Source organism: Hippopotamus amphibius, chromosome 2 (assembly GCF_030028045.1).
Source record: "Hippopotamus amphibius kiboko isolate mHipAmp2 chromosome 2, mHipAmp2.hap2, whole genome shotgun sequence".
Taxonomy (NCBI): domain Eukaryota; kingdom Metazoa; phylum Chordata; class Mammalia; order Artiodactyla; family Hippopotamidae; genus Hippopotamus; species Hippopotamus amphibius.
Window position 1 is genome coordinate 143,411,330 of NC_080187.1, and position 21,841 is coordinate 143,433,170.

Consider the following 21,841-nt stretch of genomic DNA (forward strand, 5'->3'; position numbering starts at 1 on the left):
GCAGTGTGAAATAGGAGGTGCATCTAATTCAGCCTTGCACACTGGCAAGGAGCCTTTATTCTCGAGGGATACCAGGGAAACCTCCAAATCTGAACAGATCTCAGAACCACCGTCTGCACCGGCCACATCCCCCAGGGGGAGGCTTCAGGAGGCTGGCTGCTGCACTGCCTCTTGGGGAGACTCTGCTATCAGCAAAGTCTCATGGAGGCCAGGCTGGGTGTGGACAGGGCTTGGCCGCATGGCCCTCCATGGCTGTTTTCCCTGAACCTCCCCACCCACCTCCTCTCTCTTCATCCTTTACAAGATGGTGATGTGAACTGCGTCTGAGCCCAGGATGCTTGCAGCTCTGGTGAGAGGGGAACGAATGGGGAGAAGTGGGTATGAGGAGGAGGGAGGCAGGGTCAGATCCTGCTCCTGGGGGGGGGGGGGGTGGGCACACTGTCCCCATCCCCAGCATCTCCAGGACAACAGTCGGTTGGCACTGCAGCCCAGGCAGGCCTGGGCACCAGCCTCTGCCCACCTACCCCGCCAGGTGGAGGACCCCATCTTTCAGTTCTGAACCCCGTTTCTCCACCCAGAAAACCTTTTACATAACAGAGACTTTACCTGACCCTGAGAATCCAGCAGAGGCTGTTTGCCACCCACATCCTGAACGGCAGGGGTTTAGGGACACCTGAGATGACGTTTCACTCCAGCTTAGAGCGGATGAGACCCTGGGAGTCACTTGGCTGAGTCTTTTAGTTTTGACAGAAGAAATCTGCAGTCTTCTGGGCCCTCCCCCGTGCCCCCACCCTCCCCGCCGTGGCCTTTGCTGCCCCAGCCAGGAGCTCCTCTGCTGCCAGCTGACACCTGCACTCACGTTCTTCCTCCATCCCTCCCTGGGGGGTGCGGTCCCTCTGCATCTGAGACATTCACCCCCCCGAAAGGAGAGGTCCCCTGAAACAAGTGGTCCTTGTTGTGTCTGTGACACCACTTCCAGCCCCAGCAGCTTCTCTGAGGACCTGCACCCAGGTTGTCTGCCCCACCCCACCCCCACTCCGCATGTCTGGGGAGCCTGAGTGGGTGCAGTGGACACTGGGCCCAGTGACAGCAATTTCTGCTCAGGCTGCTCAGGGGCTGGGGCAGGGTTGGGATTCCCCGTTAGTGGGTACAGAGCGTTTCCCCTTCTCCCTCAAGAACACAAGGAGCCACCCCTCGACTCTTTCTTCCTCTCTCCCTTTCTCTCTGCTCACTTCATCTCAGCCCAGGTTTCTTCCAGGCCATCCTTGACATTAGTATTGAGTCGACGGCTTCCTGTCTCCTACTGAAGGTTGCAATTCCCCTAGACCTGGCCCGGGGGGGTCGTGGGAACATCTTAAACCCCAAGCCGGCAGGCAGGGCAAGCACAGCCTTTGCTCAAGGCTGAGGCTTCAGAGAACCACAAAACACAATCCACGCCCTCAAGGAATTCACAGTGTGGCGAGAAATACAGACAAATACAGGCACCATGGGAGGCAGCAGGCGGAAACTAATCAGTTTGTAAGATTCCTAGAGAGCACTGGGCACCCGCAGAGGGGGATGCAGGCTGGAATCTGAGCGAAAGTCAAGGCCCTTAACGGGGAAGGGAGACGGGGGTGTGAGCCAAGTGCTCGGGAACAACTGGGGAAACGTCTGGCCGAGGATGGAAGGCGTCTGCAGGAGAGGAGGGAGGGACACGGAGGGTCTGGACCCTCACCCCAAGTAAGAGTTTGGGCATTCATCTGTGGGTGATGGGAAGATGTTGAAGGTTTTGTGAACCAGGAAGAAACGGGTGGTCAGCGGTGTCAGGGGAGCATCACTTGTCAGTGGTGCCTGGAGAGGTCTGGAAGGGTTGAGCCTGGAGACTGGGAGACCAGTGGGGAACCAGTGCAGAAATTCCACGATGGGCAGCCAGGCTGTGGAGTCGTCTGGAGATGGGGTGTGCCTGAGCGGGCGGGCATTGCCGTGAAAGGGCTGGGGAGCGGGAATCGACACCACTTGTTAACTAATTGTCTTGGGGTCAAAGATGACGTCCGGTTTGGGAGAACCGGACGCCATTGGACAAGGGGGCATCCGCCGTCATTGGAGAGCACAGTCCAAAGAGTTTCTCTGCAGGAGTGCTGGGCGGTGGGGTTATATGGAAGAGCTACATCCTTGATGCACCGGGGGACAAGGCTGACGAATGTACTCATGTCCTCCCTCTGGGCTGTCCCCTACCACCCCATCCCTTCAGGCATTCAAGAACGTGTTCCCTGGACCTGGGTGTCATTCTGCCTCAAGCAAGACTGGCCTTTCTCAGCTGATAGATTTGCAACCAACTGCCCTACCGACGAGGCAGCCCAAGCAGAGGTGGGGCCACACCCTCAGCGTGGCGGGACCTGACAGTTCACAGAGGACAGCCGGTGTGCTGCCTGGAGCACCCCTGGGCCCCTCAACTGACGTGTCCTTGGGGAACAGTAGTGCCTCTTGTGTTTCTGTTGGCCCAGTGGAGTGGGCAAAAGCCCCAGCCGTTCCGTGTCTTGTGGTTTGGGCCTCCCTTCTTGCCCAGTAGGTTGCCGGGAGGGACGGGGATCCCCACAGAAAAGTGTTAACACCCAGGAATAAGGCCAATCCTACTTCCCCACAGTCTGATCATCTATCTACGCCTGTTCCTCGCGATGCACAAAGTCAAGTCTACCTCAGACCAGACATCCAGGCCAGCGTGCTCTTGGCACCTGCATCTGGCTACTTCCCCTGAGGTACCATTTCTATTCACACTCAGGGGATATGGGAGGTCCTGCCCTCCTCCCCTTTGTGGCATTGTCCGAGCATCCTAGGGCCCTTGGCCTCTGCCTCTGGAATGGCATCTGTGGTCAGCCGTTAGGATGCCTCTCCCAGCATCCTGGTCCCTGGTACCACCTAGACGGAGGAGCAGCCTGTGCGGCAGGCAGCAAAGGTGGGGTGGGGAGCAGCGGCTCCAAACAATGATCAGAGGGGAGAAGTCCAGCCCCACCAACCCAACTCAATTTTTCCTGCCTCCCCAGCCCAGGGGTGGTTCCTTGGAGGGCCCGGTGTTGTGGAGTGAGCCCTCCTGTGTCTTTCCCTCTGTTCCTTGGTCTTGGTGGCAGTCCTGATGCCACCAAAGACAGCTGCCCCTGCCGATGCTGGGGCTCAAGTCCCTTTGGCTCAGGGCCCCGCAGCTCAAATCCTCTTTGGCCGCACTGCACACAAGGCAGCAGCCCAAGCCATCACAGGCTGTGACCTACCGATCTCAGGGACCGCCGCTCAGGGTAGCCCTGGATGCATGCTGGACCCAATCTCAGAAAGACTGGTGCCAAGCAAAGGACATGCACAGGGCCCTCCAGGCCACAGCGGCCTCAGCTATAACATGAGGTCTTTGGACTCGGGGAACTGGAAGTGCCCCTGCAGCCCTGGCAACCCATCATTTTCAGAAACCCCATCGCTCTTTCGTCACCAACTCAACTCAATTTTTCCTGCCTCCTACGTATCAAGGACACAAGAAGGAGTCAACACAGCGGCCCAGTGACTATATCGTGATCATTGGCCCAGTATCTGCCTGAATAGAAACCAGGTGTGACAGCACTAGAAGGACTGCCATTTTGAAAGCACTTTCATTCCCTAAGCATTGATTCAGTGCTTCCCACGGGTACCAGATACCCGCCCAGCAGACAAAAAATGAACAAATGACCCCACCTCCATGCGCTCAGAGCTCGGTAGGAGAAACCAACAGGCAACAATCTAAATTACAGTCTTTACTGGTGGACCCGAGCCCTGCCTCCTCCCACATTAGCATGGGATGCTGGACTCCTGCATCCAGCAGTGGCGAGAAGGCAGTGATGTTCCTCCTGATTCAACTCAAAAGCACCGAGACCCATTTTGCTTTTACTTTATGCTTTGGTGCCTTCCTTGTTTCTTGGTTTACAGGTGTTTGGGACCTTTTGATATTGACACTTTTATAAATTTGGCTGAGGTACACTGATTCTTTCTTCCTGGAACTGACTTCAGGGGATTCGTGCCCCAGGCTCACTTCCTGATGGGCCACGGGCACGAGAAGAGGGGGCAATCTTGTCTGCACGGCTCTTCCCTGGGTGTATTAACACAGGGGCTGGTGGCCCTGGAAAAGCTGGGTGTATTCCTGAGAACTGGGCAGAAACTGTCCACCTGTTGGTGCCAGCCCTCACCATAGGACCTCCTAAGGGAGTGCCAGTGTCTCCTTTTTTCTTCGCCCTTCTCCTCAGCCCACTTTCCTCCCAACCAGAGGCCAAACCCACCTGTTTAGGTGACATTTTTAAGCCATGGCAATTGTTGCCCCCCATCTGCCCTAACCCTCCTGCGGCCGGGATGCCCCACCTTCCTTTCCCTCCACCCACCTGCCCCAGTCAATCTTTTTTTTTTTTTTCCCCAGTCAATCTTGACAATAAAAGCCTAGAAGTACAGTCTAAAAGCACAGATGTGTATTGGCCAGCGGGACGAGGCGGGGGGCGGGGGGGGTCCTTTCTGTGTAGCTTTGAGGCTGCCATTGAGGGCACACCCCACCCCTGACTAAGCAGCTCCCCCGACCCTAAACAAAGTGGCTTCCGACAGCCCCAGACACCACCTCCCCTCCCTACTCCTGGAGACAGACCTCCTCCAAATCGTCTGTGGACACGTCAGCCTTCCTGAGGATAAAGTGATGAGCAGGCCGACAGGATCTCTGCCCTCAGGAAGCCAGTCACCTAGAGGGATGAGACAGGTACAATCAAATAATCACCCAAGTTCATACTGACCATTCTCAGTGCTGGCAGGGAAATGCCCAGGGTGATCTGAGAAGTGTGCAGATTAAGGTGGAGAAAGGGGCTCTAGGGAACTCGAGTTCCCTCTTCCCCAAGCTGAACGTGACGACTCAGCAGCTTTACTAGTCGTCTGATGATGGTTTCTTCCAATTCCTTTCTGAAACGTGAGATAAAAGGGCTCCCCTGCAGGTAACTCTAATGTAGACGCCAACAAGAAGTGGCCTGTAGGGTCTGCACGGTTCCTGGGGCTCCCAGGGCCCCGAGCAAGACCTCCTCATCCACCTTCTTCCACGGGCGCCAGGCTAAACACACAGAAACACAGCAGCCGCACAACAAAAGCAACCAACAGCCTTGTACATGCAGGAAGGCTGGGTAGCTATTTTTGTTTTTTTAACCCTTCTCTGTTCCACATTCCTAGCACTTGTTTTCAGAAAGGCCCAAATGATTTTGAGCCTGGTTCTAGAAATGGAAACTTAAAGCACTTTGTAGCTGCCCCTGGTGCCTTCCCCCCTGGAGAGGCCCTGCTGGCTTGGGTCTGCTTCCAGTCCCTCCTTGCCAGGGACGGGGTGCTCAGAAATTCCTCCAGAGAGTTTGGTTCCATCACCGTGTCCAATATGCACGTCTAATACCATTTACCTGTGGTAAATTTACCTGCACGGCCAAAAGCAGACCCACCTCTCTGTTTCTCATAGGTTAATTTCCAGCAGGAAGGCGACGTGCCCTGGGGCAGATCTAAATGTGCGTTTGCCCCCAGATAACCCATAGCTGAATCTGTTGTGCAGCCTGTCTGGACCCCAGTCAGCTCACCTCTCAGGATGCACGACGTAGCTAATATTCATCTGAAGGCTGTCTTCAATTCTTGTTCAAGACCCTTTCTCTGGGAAGACTCCTTGAGAAGCACCTGGGTTGATCAGAAAGCTTGGCTTCCAGGAATTGATTCAACAAGTGTCACTTTGGTCTGTCCTTCTCTGGCTGATGGGATCCTACGAGCGGACTGCATTGGCTCTTGCAAATGTCACTGAGAAAGAGAAGTGGAGCCTGACTAGTTCTCTCGTGCTGTTGGGCCTCACTGCCGCATGGTGTCACTGTTGAACACTGACCCTGCACAGCTCCCTGGACTTGGGCTGGTTGGTCCCAGAGCAGACTGCAGGCTTCTTAAAGGGAAGATGGTCCCACTTCCTAGATGTTAAGTTCACTCTAGGATGCTCCACCTTTGAGCACGCGCGCGCGTGCACACGCACACACACCACTCACACTCAGTCACTATTATCCAGTGTGCCTGAGTGGCTGGATAAAGGGTTGCTTCCACACACCACACACTGTGATAGAATCCCACCCTTTCTGCAGCTCACACTCTCTTTGCGCCTTGCTTATAGTGAGCCTGGGTCAGCAGTCTTTTCTCAACGTAATATTTTATGCTTGAGTTTGGCCCACCCTTATCTACCCCCAAAGAGTGCAGGACTTTGAATATCAGGAATTAGGCGTTGGAGTCTTCCCCAGAAGACCTAGCTCCTATGCAAATACTCCACCTCCTCGCCTAATTAGCTTTGCATTCAGGAGACTCAGGGCAAGTCACGGAAGGTTCTATAACAGCAAAAATCCATAAAACATAACAGCTTTCTCTCACTGTTTCTGCATAACTAACAGGGATGCTCAAGTGGGTTTTTAAAGGGGAAAGATTTGCTTCTCTCAATTAAAAACAAGTTGAGCCAGCTGCATTAACATTCCTTCTGTATGCGTGGCCCATTCTGTCTAATTGGGGAATATGGTCACCTTTTGGCGATCTTTTGTTTATTCTGTATATTCCACTAAAGCGTTAACTATCAAAACCTAAATTCTGAGATTTTTCTAGCATAGGCAATGGGCCTTCCCTGTTAGAGCTGGAAAAGAGAATACTTTCCCATGGGCTGTTTTTCTAGAAAAAGACATAATCTAAACAGAAAATCCCTTGACCCACTTACCCATAAATAGTGCTGATAGTGTTTGATGTGGTACATGGAATACGTCTAAAACAAAAACAAAAAGAAACAAAAAACCTAACCTCGTGTACTCTGGAGCCACAGCATAAATTGTATCACATGTGGCCCCGTTTATCACTCTCCTTTAAACTTTTGTGATATTTAATTGGGACGATTAGAAACCTAAATATGCCAGACTGTACTGGCCACGTGTTGCTTTGTAGCAGACCCTCAACAGCTCTCACCAGTAAACATCTCAAGGAGAGATTTCTTATCTTACTGCCTATCAAACCATTGCTCCTTCTAACTAACTCCTTGTGACTGGTTTTATAACAACTGTTGAAGGTCAGCCCCCAGTCAAAAAATAATCTTTCTAGTCAAAGACCACATCCAAATCTTATCAAATTATTATAAATTTCACTGTCATAAAAAAAATCTCAGATAAAACAAATCCTTGATGGAGAACCAGAATTTGCTCACCAGATCCAGGGAAGGGAGCTGTGATGGGAAGAGGGAAGGGCGGGGAGCAGGGAAATTCAAGCACTCACTTTTTATTACATACCGTTTCAGGTCATTTGACACTTTTTAGGGTAAGCAGTTACGTTCAAGCTTTGCTTTCATAATTCTTAATATTTGAAGTTTTAGTAAATGTCGTTTCATAATTAAATCCAGGTATTGCTGTCTTCAATTACTGTGGTACAAAAGATAAAAGGATTAAAGCAAAATGGTCTAGAGCCAAATTGGTTTACTTGTTTATCATGTCAAGGGAAAATCTTTTAGGAATAGCATACGGCTACAGCTTGTATTGAGTTTTGACTCCATTGATACGAAATGCTTTGAAATGTGCTAAATGAGACCAGTTCAGATCAATTCAAACCTATTTTGTCTTCTCATTTTCTATACCAGTGGAAGGATATTTCACTTTCTTTCTAAGGTTAAGTCCTCACCGCTCAACCCTCCTGCTCGCCTGTGACCTTGTTCTACATCATGACTCCTCCACTCCACTGCCTCCTCCACTCTGCCTCCTGATAGCCCAAGCCATCCCCTGCTGAATGAAGCCAAACAAAACAAAACCGCACCATGTAACCCGCAGCCCCTCAACTGACTGCCAGATATCTCTTTAAATGGCATTTTGCTTCTAATTACAAAAATAACCTCTGTTCAAGGCAGAAAACTGAACCCAGGGCAGCCCTCACCCACCCACGCGTCTCCCACCCCAAATCCCTATCATCTGGTTCCTGCTTCAGCACTCCTGATGCCGCTCTCCCATCTGTCCAGAGGAAGAAGAGGTCACACTGAGTGGAAGAGAGGGGGAAGTTGTTGAAAGCTTCCTCTCAACTAGGCTTTGAGAAATGGGTAGAGTGTGGGCAGTGATAGATTAAGATGACAGTCCGGCAAAGGCCAGGGAAAGAGTACAGGCTGAATGGGAAGGGCAGCACAAGCGATTCAGTTTGCCTGATGGGTAAGGTACATGCAAGGCAGTGGTCCTCAACCAGCGCTGCTTTTGCCTCCCAGGGGACATCTGGCAAAGCCTGGAGACATTTTGAGTTGTCCACCTTGGGGCAGGGGGTGTTAGTGGCATCTAGTGGGTAGAGGTTAGGCACGCTGCTAAATATCCTACAACGCACAGGACAGGCCCACCACAAAGAATTCACCAGCCCACAATGTCAACAGCACCAAGGCTGAGACATCCTGATGTAGGGAATGGCGGGAAACAAGATTGAAACATTGGACAGGAACTGGAGCATGAAGGGTCCCAAATGCCGGGTTAGGGAGTTTGCAGTTGATCCTCTATTCTTCCTCTAACAAGGAAAAATAGAAAGCTTTTGTGCACTGAAGTATCCAATCAGCGGGGAGTTTTCGTTAGGTAAATCTGGGAACTGCGGGTAAAATGGATTGGAGACATGAGAACCTGGAGGCAAGGAGTCCACTTATGTGGTTAATGCGACAGTCCAAGCAGCCCAAGGACTTCCTGGGTGGTCCAGTGGTTAAGACTCTGCACTTCCACTGCAGGGGGCGAGGGTTTGATCCCTGGTCGGGGAGGGGCTGCATGCCACAGGGTGCAGCAGAAAAAGCAAAGACAAAAACAGAAAACAAACAAGCAGCCCAAGCCTGGGATAATGAAGGAGGACCTGATTTAGGCTGGTGGTGATGTGAACAAAAATAGGCCATTTAAGAGATAAATGGAACGTGTATTAGAATTTTTAAAAATACTTGAAAGAAATTAACAGCATTAACAGTGCTTGTATCTGATGCTAGGGTTATAAGTGATTTTTTTTCTTTACACTTAATCTTCTACATTTTCGAGAATATGTATGTGTTATTTTCTAATCACCATTTAAAAAGTCAGGTGTAAGGAAATATCCACAGGACTCAGCAACTGGATCAGCTAAGTGTGAGGAAGGAAGGGGAGTCAAAGACGACTTTGAGGTTTCAAGCCTGAACAGCAGTGCTTATTAATAAGAATTAAGTCAGAGGAGCTCGTTCGAAGAGGACATGAGTGCACAGAAATCCACTCTGGACGCGTTGAGTCACCCTTGCGGGCAGCTCTTCCTCAATACACTCTATTTACAAGTTTCCATCCTTGGTCTCATTTACCCTCTTTCCCGGGGAGCTCACCTCAACTAGTGGCTCTAACTAGCATCTCTTTTCAATCCCTCAGACATTTGTTGGGTGTCTTCCATGTGCCGATCATTGTGCTACCACTACAAGACATAGTACAGAGAAATAAACTATGGCTCCACCTCCCCTGAGGTTCTCTGAGATTCTCCCAAGTCCCCATCTTTACCCCGGCTGCAAGCCTGCATTTCCATCTGCTGATGTGTTACAATCAGTATTTCCTACTAGCATCTTAACTTCACCCTATCCAAACCCAAACTACTCAACTTTCCCCACCAACCCAAACCCCTTCCTCTTTCTAATTCTTTTTCTCATTTCCATTCAGTGTTCATGCAACACATATTTATTAAGCACATGCTAAGCGCCTGACTCTAAGCTAGGTACTCACTGGGTACACACTGCTGAACAAAATAGGTTCCCTGTCTTCAAGGACCTTCCGATCTAGTGGGAAGTATGAACAGTCAACAAGTGACTGTATGCACAACCCGTTACCATCACAGTAACAGCATCACTGTCTCATTAGCTCAAGTTACAAACCCCAGACTCGGCTCTGCTTCTCACTTAACCTTTACAACCAGTCAACGTCTTTGAGTCTTCCACTCAAAACCCAAAACCCCCCATCAATTCCTTTCACTTCCATTGCCACTAACTTTGTGTGGGCCTTTACTACTTCAGTCTCATCTATGGTCTCCTCAGCGGCCTTCTTGTTGCCCATGTACCCAACTTCACAATGGCTATTACAGTCATCTTCAAGTACTGTTTCATGTCACGTATGGGGGAAAAACCTTCAGCAGCTGCCTAATGCTCACGGTGTAACTTCTCATCCCTCTCTTCCCTGTACTACATGCCTTGTCCTTCCCTGGTTCCTCAACTTTGCTCCTACCGGCCCATCTGCCTGGAACGTCCTCTCCCATCTCCAAGGAAAATGTGCTAATCTTCACACTCCGCCTCCTTGAAACTCCTAGATGACTCCAGCTAGAAATGATTGTTGCAGGCACCCTAGCTGTCACTCATTTACCACATGATACCCTGTGTGTGGTCATGTGTGTTTCACAGGGCTCCCACTGGAATGCAAGAACTCTAAGGATAAAGTTGTCTTAACCATCTTTCCGTCCCCAGGGATGCCTGGCACTAGGGGTGTCTCATTTGTCTGTATGAAAAAATTAGGGGCGGGGTGGGGGGTGGGTGGGAGAGTCCCATGAACTCTCAGGCCAGCGCGACCCAAGCAGCTCTTACTGCCCTCTGATTTTCCTGCCCGAGTGCTTCATCTTGCACCTGCCACAGAAGCTCCAAGGACAACACCAAGGGCCAAGAGCAAGATCAAGGGAACTCAGTGAGAAAGAGCTATGCATCCAGGGAGTGCTGCACTGCTGATGCAGCGAAGTCCCCCCGCGGGGCGGGCACTGACCTGCTCCAGCAGATAGAGGAGCTGGTCTCGGGCCAGCCTCTTGAGCATGGAGAAGTCAGGCAGCTCCGGGGCATCCGGCCGATGGGGCAAAGCCATGGCAGCGGTGACCTGAGCCGCACGGTGGAAGGGGGATGACCGGCAGCGCGCCGGGGAAGCCGGGCAAGCGCAGGACTGCCCTCCTTCAGGTGAGGGCACGGGCTTCGGAAGAGCCCCCGCAGGGGCCCTCGCTGCGCCGCCCCACCGGAGGAACGAACGGCCGCCTCCCGGCCGAGCAGCCGCAGCCTCGGGGGACCTCGCCTCAGGCCTGCGGCCCCTCCGCCCGCCCGCAGGATTCGGGTCTACACCCGCACACACACCCGCCTCCTGCCAGAGACACGAGCCACTTCCCACCCCTCCCGGAAGGCCCGCCCGCTGGCAAAGCGCTCGGCGTACCCGGAAAAGGAGGTGTCCTGGAAGGGACGTTTGCCAGCGAGCGGCCACCTGTCCAGGTTCTGTCTCCTTCCTGACCAGAGACGAGTGTTCCTGTGGTAGAAGGATTATGCCTCAAACCAGCTTTGAAGGGTCCACGCAATCCTCCCAGCTCAGGCAAGCAAGCGCTGGGCCCGCGCTCCCTGCTCAGAGCGTGGGGAAATGGGCGAAACCAAGTCGGCCTCTGGGGGGCGCTGTTCACTGGGGATCGTGGCTGTCAATCAAATCTGCTCCGCAAAGTGAGCTAAGAACTGGGAGCTCTCTGGCTTCCCAACTGCAGATTAGACGGGTGGAGATGGGGGACCGGTGTGAGGGGAGAGAAGAGGAACGTGTTAGAAGCCTGTGGAAGCTAAGTCTCGCCAGCTGTGTGTTTTGACTCATTAATGCCCTTCGTGGAAAAATGATAAACTGTGGCATATTCACACAATAAAAATAAGCGGGGCTTCACAGGTGGCGCAGTGGTTAAGAATTCGCCTGCCAATGCAGGGGACACAGTTCGAGCCATGGACAGGTAAGATCCCACATGCCTCTGAGCAACTAAGCTCCTGCACCAAAATTACTGAGTCTGCAAGCCACAACTGTTGAGCCCACGCACCACAACTACTGAAGCCCTGGCGGCCACAGCCCATGCTCTGCAACAAGAGAAGCCACCTCAATGAGCAGCCTCCACACCACAATGAAGAGTAGCCCTGGCTCACCACAACTAGGAAAGCACATGCACAGCAACAAAGACCCAACGCAGCCAATAGATAGATAGATAGATAGATAGATAGATAGATAGACAGACAGACAGACAGACAGACAGACAGACAGACGATAGATAGATAAAATCGAATAAATGAAAGAAGCCAGACACTTTTGAGAGTGACATCTGTATTATATCAGGTTCTTAAACAGGAAAAACTATAGTGAAAAATTTCAGAAAAGTGATTGACTTAGGGGATGAAAATTGGGAAGATTAGGGAATTTTCAGGGGTGATGGTGAAGATCTATATTTACCTTGTTAAAAAAAAATAAAAAAGCTTATTAGAGACATTATAATGGACAGATCTGGCTGACAATACCTGAACTCACTAATCAATCATGACATCACATCATCATCTCCTGGTGAGATGCACAGGAAGTACATACTGAACCTGATCAAGCCTCAAGCTCTACCTACCAGTTCATAGGAAATACAAAGGGTAGTGGAAATATAACAAACATCATAAGGATAAAATCAACCATATCCAAAATGCAGAAAATTATATGGGTCAAAGAACCTGTCCAACGGCAATGAGGAGGAAGTGGAAGGGGAAAGAAACTACTTTAGAATAAAAGACTTCTGGGACATAACAACACAATGCAGTATTGCAATATGTGGACTTTGTTTGGATCCTAATTCAAAGAAATCAACCAGAATATTATCAGGATATTAGCTGATAATAAGGAATTCCTAAAACTCTCAAGGTATACTAATGGTTTATATGTCTATGTTAAAAAGAGGTCCCTATCTCTTTGAGACACATGCTATAGTACTTACAGATGAAATAATACAGTGTCTGGGATTTGCTTTAAAAATAAGCCAAAGGGAGGCTTCCTAGGTGGCGCAGTGGTTGAGAATCTGCCTGCCAGTGCAGGGGACACGGGTTCGATCCCTGCTCCAGGAAGATCCCACGTGCCGCGGAGCAACTAAGCCCTTAAAAAAAAAAAAAAAAGCCAAAGGGAGATGTGGGGCAAGTATGCAGGATAATGAAGAAAGATTGGCCATTTGTTAAATGTTGAAGCTGGGTGATGAGTGCACAGGGGTTCATTGCATTACTGTATTCTACTTCAAATGTTTGAAAACGTCATCTAATATTGTTTACTGAGCTTCCTCTCACCCCATCCCCTTAGTTAGATCAAATCTAACAGAAAGATAGAAGCTGCCCTTCCCAGATGAGTGACATATACACCCTCCAGGTCGCAGAGACTTAAGTCCCTTCTGTTGTACAGTTTGCCAACCTCTTGAGTTTGGCCCCAAGGTTACTGTGAGGTGCCCATTCCAACCAAAGTTGCTTTCACTCCAGCTTGGGCAGTCTTGTCATCTGTTGCCTCCTCCACCAGATGCTGCCCCTGTGCCCCCAAATGCAGCTCCACCTCATCCAGTGTGAAGTCAAAGTCCTTCCTCGTGTCATGAAACAGGACTGCCTGGGGATAGGGCACCATGGAGTCCTATGACTCCCCTCCTCCAATGGAACACAGGCTGAGTGAATCCCCTTCACCTGTCCAGCCTCCCAGCGTGGGCTGGGGCAGTGGGGGTGCTGGGGAGGAGGGGACAACAGTTTCCTAAAACACCTCAGTGCCGGCGGGTTGGATCCAAGACACGCTGACAGCATAAAGCAGGAGCACATCAACCTGCAGGAAGTTTAGGCCTTCTTGGCTGAGATCTCGATGTGTAGGCTGGCAAAGGTAAAAGGCAGGGCTTTCTGCCATTGTGGATTGGCTGATTGGTGTAAGGTTTTGCAGCCATTTCTCCATTCACTCAACCAATATTGAAATCTATGTTGGGGGAATTCCCTGGCAGTCCAGTGGTTAGGACTCTGAACTTCCACTGCAGGGGGCACAGGTTTGCTCCCTGGTCTGGGAATTAAGATCCCGCATGCCACGCGGCATGGCCAAAAAGGAAAAAAGAAATGTATATTTGGAGTGGAACTACAGCATTGAACACAGGCAGATCTGCCCTCATGGAGTCTGCCTCCTCATGGGGCAAGGTGGGTGATGACAGCTAAGGCATTAGTGATACATTTCACATACTGGCGTGTGGTGATGGAACACGAAGGCAGCTGTTCAGATTAGGGTGATTAGGGAAGGACTAAGAAAGTAACATTTGACCTGAGGCCTGAATGGCAAGGACACAGAGAAGTGAAAATCTGGGGACAGAGAACTAGTAAGTACAAAAGCCTTAGATTTACAAGAATGGAAAACAGAAGATTTAAGCTAGCGAGCATTAGGATGGTAGGGGATGAGATAAATGGAAAACATATCAAAGCTAGTAATAAAAGCTAATTTTTCATAGTTCCCTGGGGAAAGGACACAGTCAAATAATTTGCAGGAGGCAGAAATGCGTATTTAAGCAGTCAAATAGCACCTTGCTTCTCTAAGCTTCTAATGGCAAATTACCCTTTTTAAAAATCATAAAAATATTGGTTTTTATTATGTTACATGATAGTGACAGAGCAGTGAGAACAAGGGCCTTATCTGTCCACTGCCCTCTTCCCAGAATCTAGATTCCCTTTGATTGTCATGTGATAGGGCCTTGCCCATTTCTACTGAACAAATGCTCAAGTTAGCAGTTATCAGTGATATTATAATTTGCCATTAATGACATTTGAAATAGCAACAAGATACATGACCAGACTGTCAATGACAGGGTTGCAATATCAATATTTTCTGTAGAAAAACATCCTGCATATATTTAAATTCTGAATAGCCAACTTTTGCTGGTAAACAGTTAAAGTGAGACATTGTTGAGAACTGTCATTGGACTCATGTTGCTTGACTATGTCTCTATTTGTCTTTTGATCTCTTTCTGGTGATTATATTAATCAAGTATTTCTTTTTTAAAATATTTATTTAGATAGTTATTTTTTGGCTGTGTTGGGTCTTAGCTGCAGCACATAGGATCTTTCGTTGCAGTGCACGGGCTCCTCTTTAGTTGTGGTGCCCTGAGGGCTCATTAGCTGCGGTGCCCGGGCTTAGTTGCCCTGCAGCACATGGGATCTTCAGTTTCCTGACCAGAGATTGAAGCAGAATCCCCTGCTTTGGAAGGCGAATTCTTAACTACTGGACCACCAGGTAAGTCCCTACTCAAGTATTTCTAAAAGAATCAGTAGTAAAAACAGATGATTGAACTTGGTGTACCCCCCCAAAAAAATAAATAAAATTTTAAAAAATAAAAAAAATAAAAGAATCAGTAAATTAACAGAAATTATGCCAGGCAGTGCTAGATTCCTGGAATTTTAGAAGCCTTAAATTAAGAATCAGACCTGGGTTTAACTCCTAGAGCTGTTACTCACTTGCAGCTACATGGCCTTAGGCATATCCGAAAACCTTTGAAACCGTATTTGTAAAAGCGATCTACTGTCTACTCTTGCCTAAATCACAACACCCTTGTAAACATCTGAGAAAAGCGATAAAATAAGATACTCCTTAAGCTTTTGGAAGTGGCTGGAGATGATGTTGAGAGCCTGTAAAGCCTTTGCCTGCTTTGCATTTTTTGTTTGATCAAACCCCTACACCCCAATCTTTTTCAGAGCCCTAGCAACTAAAAGAGGAGCTGCTTTAGATTGAGTTTAGGGAAGGCCTAATGTCCAGTTTTTAGCTGTCAAAGTCCATCCCTGATTGGCACAGAGCCCTTTGTTGGGGATTCCTCTGACCCCTTCTCTCTCCCAGTATTTAGACATGGGACCCTTTGCCTCTTCCCTTCCCATCACAGGTAAACCCTCCCAATCCCAGAGAGCACCAATTGACACAGACTGCTACATTTTACTTTATTTTGCACATAATGAAAACAATCAGTTGACTGAGCAGCTCCGGAACTGGTAGTGTTCATTAATCAAGAACTGCAATAAATGAGGTGACAAGACAAACTTTTAATTTCCTCTCAAACATATTGCAAGGAGCACAGAAACTTGTAACAACACATGCAATACAGACTGCTTTCAACAAACAGAGAGCCCAGCGAGAAAGGTGAGTCCCTGAAGATCCACGTGGTTCTTCCAGGAGGCTGGAATCTACCCAGCCAGTCCCTCACCCCACTCCCATACATGTCTACCCTTTGTCAGCTTCAAATCCAAGCAGCTCTTTCATCCCACATTCCAGGCTCATCATTTCCTCCCATTCGAAGGTGGATAATCCACACACAGAAATCCAGGCAGAGCTAAATATACCTGCCCAGCTGTGTTTCACGTGCCATTTCCACAAGCCAGGCTCCGGCTCAAATTCTGTACAGGAAGTTCCCACTGCTGTCAAAGAACTCTCGTCCCCTCTGCACGACTTTGTTGCTAATGTTCTGGTCACCTGGCTCCCCTGCCTTCACCTCTTCCAGCTTCTTGTCACTTGGCAATCCATCACTGTCAGTTCCTCTGACGCCCCCACAATCACTGGTGGGGAACTTCTGCAGCTCTCTCGGATGACCTAGGGCAGCAGCAACAGGCACAAAGCTCTTCTCCTCCTCCAGACCCTGGATTCCTTTATTCCTTTCCTTCCGTCTCCTTGGTGTATCTGTACTGTGAGTGTTCAATTCTGTCACTTTCAAAGCTGTGCTGTGACCATGACCTTTGGATGAAGCTTCATCTCCTGGCATCAGCAAAGAGCCCAACAAAGAATGGCTTGCAGAAGGCAGTGCTGAGTTCTTCCCAGAGCCTGGGAGCTGCCAGAGCGAGCGGGCAAGCCCAATTTTCTTCAGGACTTTTTGATCTTGCTTCATTTTCTGCTCCAGCGTGGGTACAGACTTGCTTTTTAAAATCCTTCGGATCACATCGGTGCTGACATCAAAGCCTTCAGCCAATCTGGGAACTGACCAAGACTCTGCAAATTCCCTGTGTAAATACCTATGAAAAAGAGAAGCAGGTTTTCAATCTGTGAAGAAGTCTCCCATCAGAACAGTTAACTGATAAGACTAGTGATAAATACATGAAACGAAGAGGGCTTGGAAAAACTACAAACGCAGTCTCTATCTTGTGCCACTAAATGGCTGCAGTCCATTCCTATGTGCTCACAGTAACACCCAACTACTCATAGTCACTTCATTTAATATCAACTGAATTCCCCTCACTGCATGGCAGGCCCCGGTTAGATCCTGGGGATGCATGAAGGCTGTCTTTCCCTTCAAAGAAAATACAATCTGGTGGTGGAGAGAGATACAGTCACATACAACAACACTATGAGAAATACCCCAACAGAGGATGCTGGGAGAGCACCGGGGAGGGAGAGGCAGGAACAGGCTATCACCACACTTGTGGAATGGCCCAGGAATTGCTTCAGGAAGTCCACCCTAGAGCTGGTCTGAAGAGATGAGAAGCTGTCATAAGCTGGCAGAGGGGGGAGAGGAAGACGAGGTGAAAGGTACTAATGGTAGAATGAGCAGCAGGTGAAACACAAAGAAGCACATGACCTTTGCTGGGAAAGGCTCAATTTGTGTGACAGTGGGAGCAGAAGAAAGATCAGGTCATGCATAGGGATTCGGGGGTTTATCCCAAAGCAACAGTGAATAATGGAAGGATTTTAAGCAGCAGAATGCCATGAGCAAATTTTCATTTTGAAGCTCAATCCGGTGGTAGTGAAACAGAGGGCTGTCATCAATTAGATTCTGTGCTTAATAAGCAACAACCTGTAACCTGCTCTCACTGACCAAGCTTGCTTGAATTGTTCCTGCAAACTGCATACCCTCCAAGCTCCACATAGCCTAGACAACATGTCACAAGACTCCTTTAACTGCCCCCTATAGATAACACCTGACAGTGGGTCGCTATGGTAACAGTTGCTTAAGTTGTTGTTCAGGAACATGGGGCTAGTTTTGCCCAGTTCAACCCAGATGAGGCCACTGACCATTCAACTGGGCCTGCACAAGTGTCCAATGGATGACCTTTCAATGCCAAGGGCCAAAAACTCCATCCTCAGATCATGAGAATGCCGCCCGCCGTTTTCTGAGCATGCATCCCATGAAGAACCAAGTAACTCAGGTACCCCTGTGCAGAGCACCAATTACGTCACCTTTTTCTAACCTTCAATCACCTTTCCCGAAGCCTCAGACCACTCTGCTTCTTCACCCCATAAATATCCTAAGCCTCTTCCTTCAAGGAGGCGTATCTGAGAGTTGTTCTCCAGTCTCCTTGCTTGGCTGCCTGTGAATAAACCCTTTCCCTGCTGCAAACCTCAGGGTCTCAGCATTGGCTTCCGGTGCAACAAACAGGCAAATGAAGCTGGTGCAGTAACAGTAGTTTTTCAATGCAAGACTAGAGGTGGAAAGTTCAGGCAAGAGGCTGTCACAGTATTCCAGGCAGTCTGAACTGAGGCAATGGCAATGAGAGCAGAGGAGGAAAGAGACCTGAGAAATATCTTAGGAAAGCCAAATGGTTGTACTTGGTCAGGAACTAAATACTGGGTGAAGAAATAGGCTGAGAGTCAGTATTTTTAGAGTGGGTGATTTGTGGGACCATTCAGGGTTATAGCAAAAATAGGAGCAGGATGAAAATTGTCAGGGAACAATGATGAATTCTATTTCGTATATGTCGAGTTTGAGGAATCTGTGTGACAGTCAAACAGCGGTGTCTAGTGCACAGTTGGCTACAAAGAGTTCAGAAGAAAAACATGGACTGGACACGACAGATTTGGAAGTCATAAGCCAACAGCACGGATTGTGGAAGCCATGCAAGTGGCTGGCATTAGGCATGGAAATATACAGTGAGATAAAACAACCAAGGACACAACTCTAAAAACTGCAATACTTAAGATACAGGAGGGGGACTTCCCTGGTAGTCCAGTGGATAAGAATCCACCTTCCAATGCAGGAGACGCAGGTTCGATCCCTGGTCAGGGAACTGAGATTCCACATGCCACAGGGCAACTAAGCCCACGCACTGCAACTACTGAGCATGTGCACCTCAATTAGAGAGCCCACTTGCCTCAACTAAGACCCAACGCAGCAAAAATAAATAAATAAATAAATAAATATTCTTTAAAAAATTCACCAATAAAGAGTGAGGGACTTCCCTGGTGACCCAGTGGTTAAGATTCCACGCTTCCACCACAGAGGGCGCGGGCTCCATTCCTGGTTGTGGAAGTTCCACACGCCACGCAGTGTGGCCAAAAAAAAAAAAAAAAAATGAGTGAGCTCTCAAAACCCTAGACACCCCCTTGACCCCTATAAAAGCAGAACCCCAGGCCCTTGCACCTCTCTCTACCCACAACCTTGCTCTGTGGCCTCAGGTGTGCCATGTAATTTCCAGGTCGTGTAAGTAATAAACTTTCACACACACACACACACACACACACACACACACACACAACATAAAGTTTCCTGATGGTCATTGCTGAAGGGCATCTTGCAATCTTAAGAACCACAAGGGATGGCGAGAATACAGTACAAGATTGAGAGTGGCTGAAAAGGCCGGTGTGTAAGACAGGAGAGGAAGCTGACAGGGGAGAGGTGCTACAGGCTCATAAAATCTTGATTAGCTCTATAAACCCCCTTTATTCTAAGTTCCAATTCCAGAGTTATTCTGATGGGAATGGAAAATGGAACATGACCTCCAGAGGACTATTTAGCAATATTTATCAAAACGCAAATCCACTTGCCCTTGGGTTCAGCAAGCCTACTTCTGGGAATGTGTATACAAATACTCCTGCCAGATATGTAGAATGATGTACACAAAGTTATGCACTAGAGCAGTATTTGTTACAGCAAGGGAGCGGAGACAATTCAAGTGCCCACCATAAAAGACTGGTCAAATAAACTACAGTTTACTAAGAATCTACAAAAAAGAACCAGGAGCTCTCCCTCGGGAAGTGGAAAGATGTTGAGAATATGTTAAGTGAATAAAGCAAAGCGTAGAACAGTATTTATAGTATTCTACTGTTTGTGTATGTAAGTGAAAACAAAATTCCATATTCATGCTTGCTTGTATTTGCATAAGAAACCTAGAAAATGACACCAAAAACTATTAAAAATTGTATCCAAAGGAGACTGGGGGGGATTAACATTTCTCAAAGCATATGCCCTGTTACATAGTTCTAATTGTGAGTCATTTGTATTATTTATTTATTGGCTGCATTGGGTCTTCGTTGCTGCTTGTAGGCTTCCTCTAGTTGAGGTGAGTGGGGCTACTCTTTGTTGCAGTGCGCTGGCTTCTCTTATTGTGGAGCACAGGCTCTAGGCATACATGCTTCAATAGTTGTGGCACACAGTCTCAGTAGTTGTGGCTCATGGGCTCTAGAGCACAAGCTAAGTAGTTTTGGCACAGGGGCTTAGTTGGTCTGCAGCATGTGGGATCATCCCAGACCAGGGATTGAACCTGGGTCCCCCGCATTGGCAGGCAAATTCTTAACCACTACGCCACCAGGGAAGTCCCTGTATTATCTATTTAAAACAAAAAACTTAAAATTTAAAAAAAGATTTTCTAAGATATGGATCCTCTATTCAGAGCAAGGTGGCCATGGAAGCTCCATCCCTGGACCTTAGATGAAGAACGTCATAATCTACTTACTGTATAGGGTTAATTATATGATCCCTGTAACTTACTATTTAAAAATTTCAGTAAAAAATGAACCATGTCATAAAGTTTAAAACTATTAAATCTAGATGGTGGGATTATCGAAGTCTGTCCTATTATTTGACTTTTCTGTTAGGAATCCTAAAAGATAAAAAGCAAAAAATACAAAAACAACGTTCTAGGCTCCAGTATCCTTCCCTTCTCATTACAGCAGAACCCAACTACCACGAGTCTTACCGGATCTGCTCCATGGCTTCCCACGTCAGGGTCCTGGGCGGGGCACCTGGCGCCTCCATTTGCCTCCGAATTTTGTGGAACCGGATGGCTTTTTCCTGTCGTTTCAGGGCGCTGGGGGAGAGAAGCAATGGCACAAACCATGCGCGGAAGCCAGATGGGTGGTTTAAGAGCCTTGGGCTAAGTCACAGAGCGCCCAGCCTGCTTCTCTTCACAAGGACAACCTGGCCATGTCTGCCAGCCTAGACCTGCTCTGAACCCGCCCCAGAAATCTAAGGACAACAACAGCCCAGAAACTGTTGCCAAATTCTTTAAACAGGTGATGAAATACGTCCTTGGTGAAGGGAAACACGGTCCCATAGGGGTTAACACCTGCCCCTGAGCCCCTGACAACGGGTGAGAAATAAGAGCCATTGCAGCGCGCCCGGCACCAAGGGCTTGCGGTCTGGGGCGCCCAGGCCTGAGGCCCTGCTTCAGGCTCTGGGCCCGGGAAGCAGTTGGTACCTCTCCACCTCCTGCAGCTCCCGCTCCTCCGGCTCCCAGTCGGAATCAGGGTCCGGCTCGCGACCAACAGAACCCGGGATCGCCACCCCCCTGGTAGCAAACCCACAGCGAGTGGCCGCTACACGGAAACGCCCGCCCAGCAAGAGGTTCAGAGCCACCGCCATGTCGACCAAAAAATAAAAACCTTCCACAGCCCACAGGCCTGCAGCACCGGAAGCCAGGGGGTGGGACCGGAAGTCACTGGGATGGGCGGGAAGCTGGGGTGCTGGGTGTCTTCCCCGCTTCCGTCAGAGGGCGTGACTTCTGGGCTTCAGCCACTGCGCGGCCCACCCTTCCAGGTTCTGATTCCAGAGAGGGCTTCCCTGAAGCTCGGAGGCTGGAATGAGTTAGAGGACGCTCCTGCAAAAGGGCATAAACTTTAATATAAAGACGAGTTCAATTGCCAAAAGCCGCCTCTCTGCCCCAAGGGCGGCCCAGGCTGACCTGTCTCCGCCACAGCGGTGGGAAGGCTGTCCCCTTGGCGGTTCTCTGATGGCAACAGACCCCAGCCGTGGGAACTTGTCTCCTCTGCCAAGGGAACCCCGTGTCGCCGGCATGACCTCCAGCCCCGGGCCATACGCAGGGTGCAGACTCATCATTAGCGGTAAA

At 49.2% G+C, this 21,841-nt stretch overlaps 2 protein-coding genes and 1 long non-coding RNA gene across 4 annotated transcripts in view; 1 reads left to right on the forward strand and 2 right to left on the reverse strand.

Moving 5' to 3' along the window:
* Positions 1-3,437: 3,437 nt before the first annotated feature.
* On the reverse strand, positions 3,438-11,176 carry LOC130843997 (uncharacterized). The gene is made up of 4 exons (XR_009051117.1): positions 10,755-11,176; positions 7,290-7,418; positions 5,577-5,787; positions 3,438-4,712 (listed from the first exon to the last, which is right to left on the reverse strand). It is a non-coding gene; the product is annotated as an uncharacterized LOC130843997 (long non-coding RNA).
* A 4,546-nt stretch (positions 11,177-15,722) lies between these two features.
* On the reverse strand, positions 15,723-21,414 carry NGRN (neugrin, neurite outgrowth associated). The gene is made up of 3 exons (XM_057719954.1): positions 21,194-21,414; positions 20,693-20,803; positions 15,723-16,795 (listed from the first exon to the last, which is right to left on the reverse strand). The coding sequence occupies exons 1-3, from the start codon at positions 21,355-21,357 to the stop codon at positions 16,180-16,182; spliced, it is 891 nt and encodes a 296-aa protein (XP_057575937.1). The 5' UTR covers positions 21,358-21,414; the 3' UTR covers positions 15,723-16,179.
* A 148-nt stretch (positions 21,415-21,562) lies between these two features.
* The window catches only part of VPS33B (VPS33B late endosome and lysosome associated), a 32,631-nt gene continuing 32,352 nt past the window's right edge, over positions 21,563-21,841 (forward strand). For both annotated transcript variants that reach the window (XR_009051111.1, XM_057719939.1), the window contains exon 1: positions 21,563-21,836. The gene's annotated coding sequence lies outside the window, so the exon portion shown is untranslated. The remainder of the gene's footprint in view (positions 21,837-21,841) is intronic.

Excerpts from the sequence above, each read along its gene's own strand:
- NGRN (XM_057719954.1), bottom strand. The coding sequence starts at position 21,357 with ATGGCGGTGGCTCTGAACCTCTTGCTGGGCGGGCGTTTCCGTGTAGCG. Across the intron at positions 20,804-21,193 it reads GAGCTGCAGGAGGTGGAGAG|CGCCCTGAAACGACAGGAAA; the intron begins GTACCAACTGCT and ends TCTCTCCCCCAG. Across the intron at positions 16,796-20,692 it reads GAAGCCATGGAGCAGATCCG|GTATTTACACAGGGAATTTG; the intron begins GTAAGACTCGTG and ends TCTTTTTCATAG.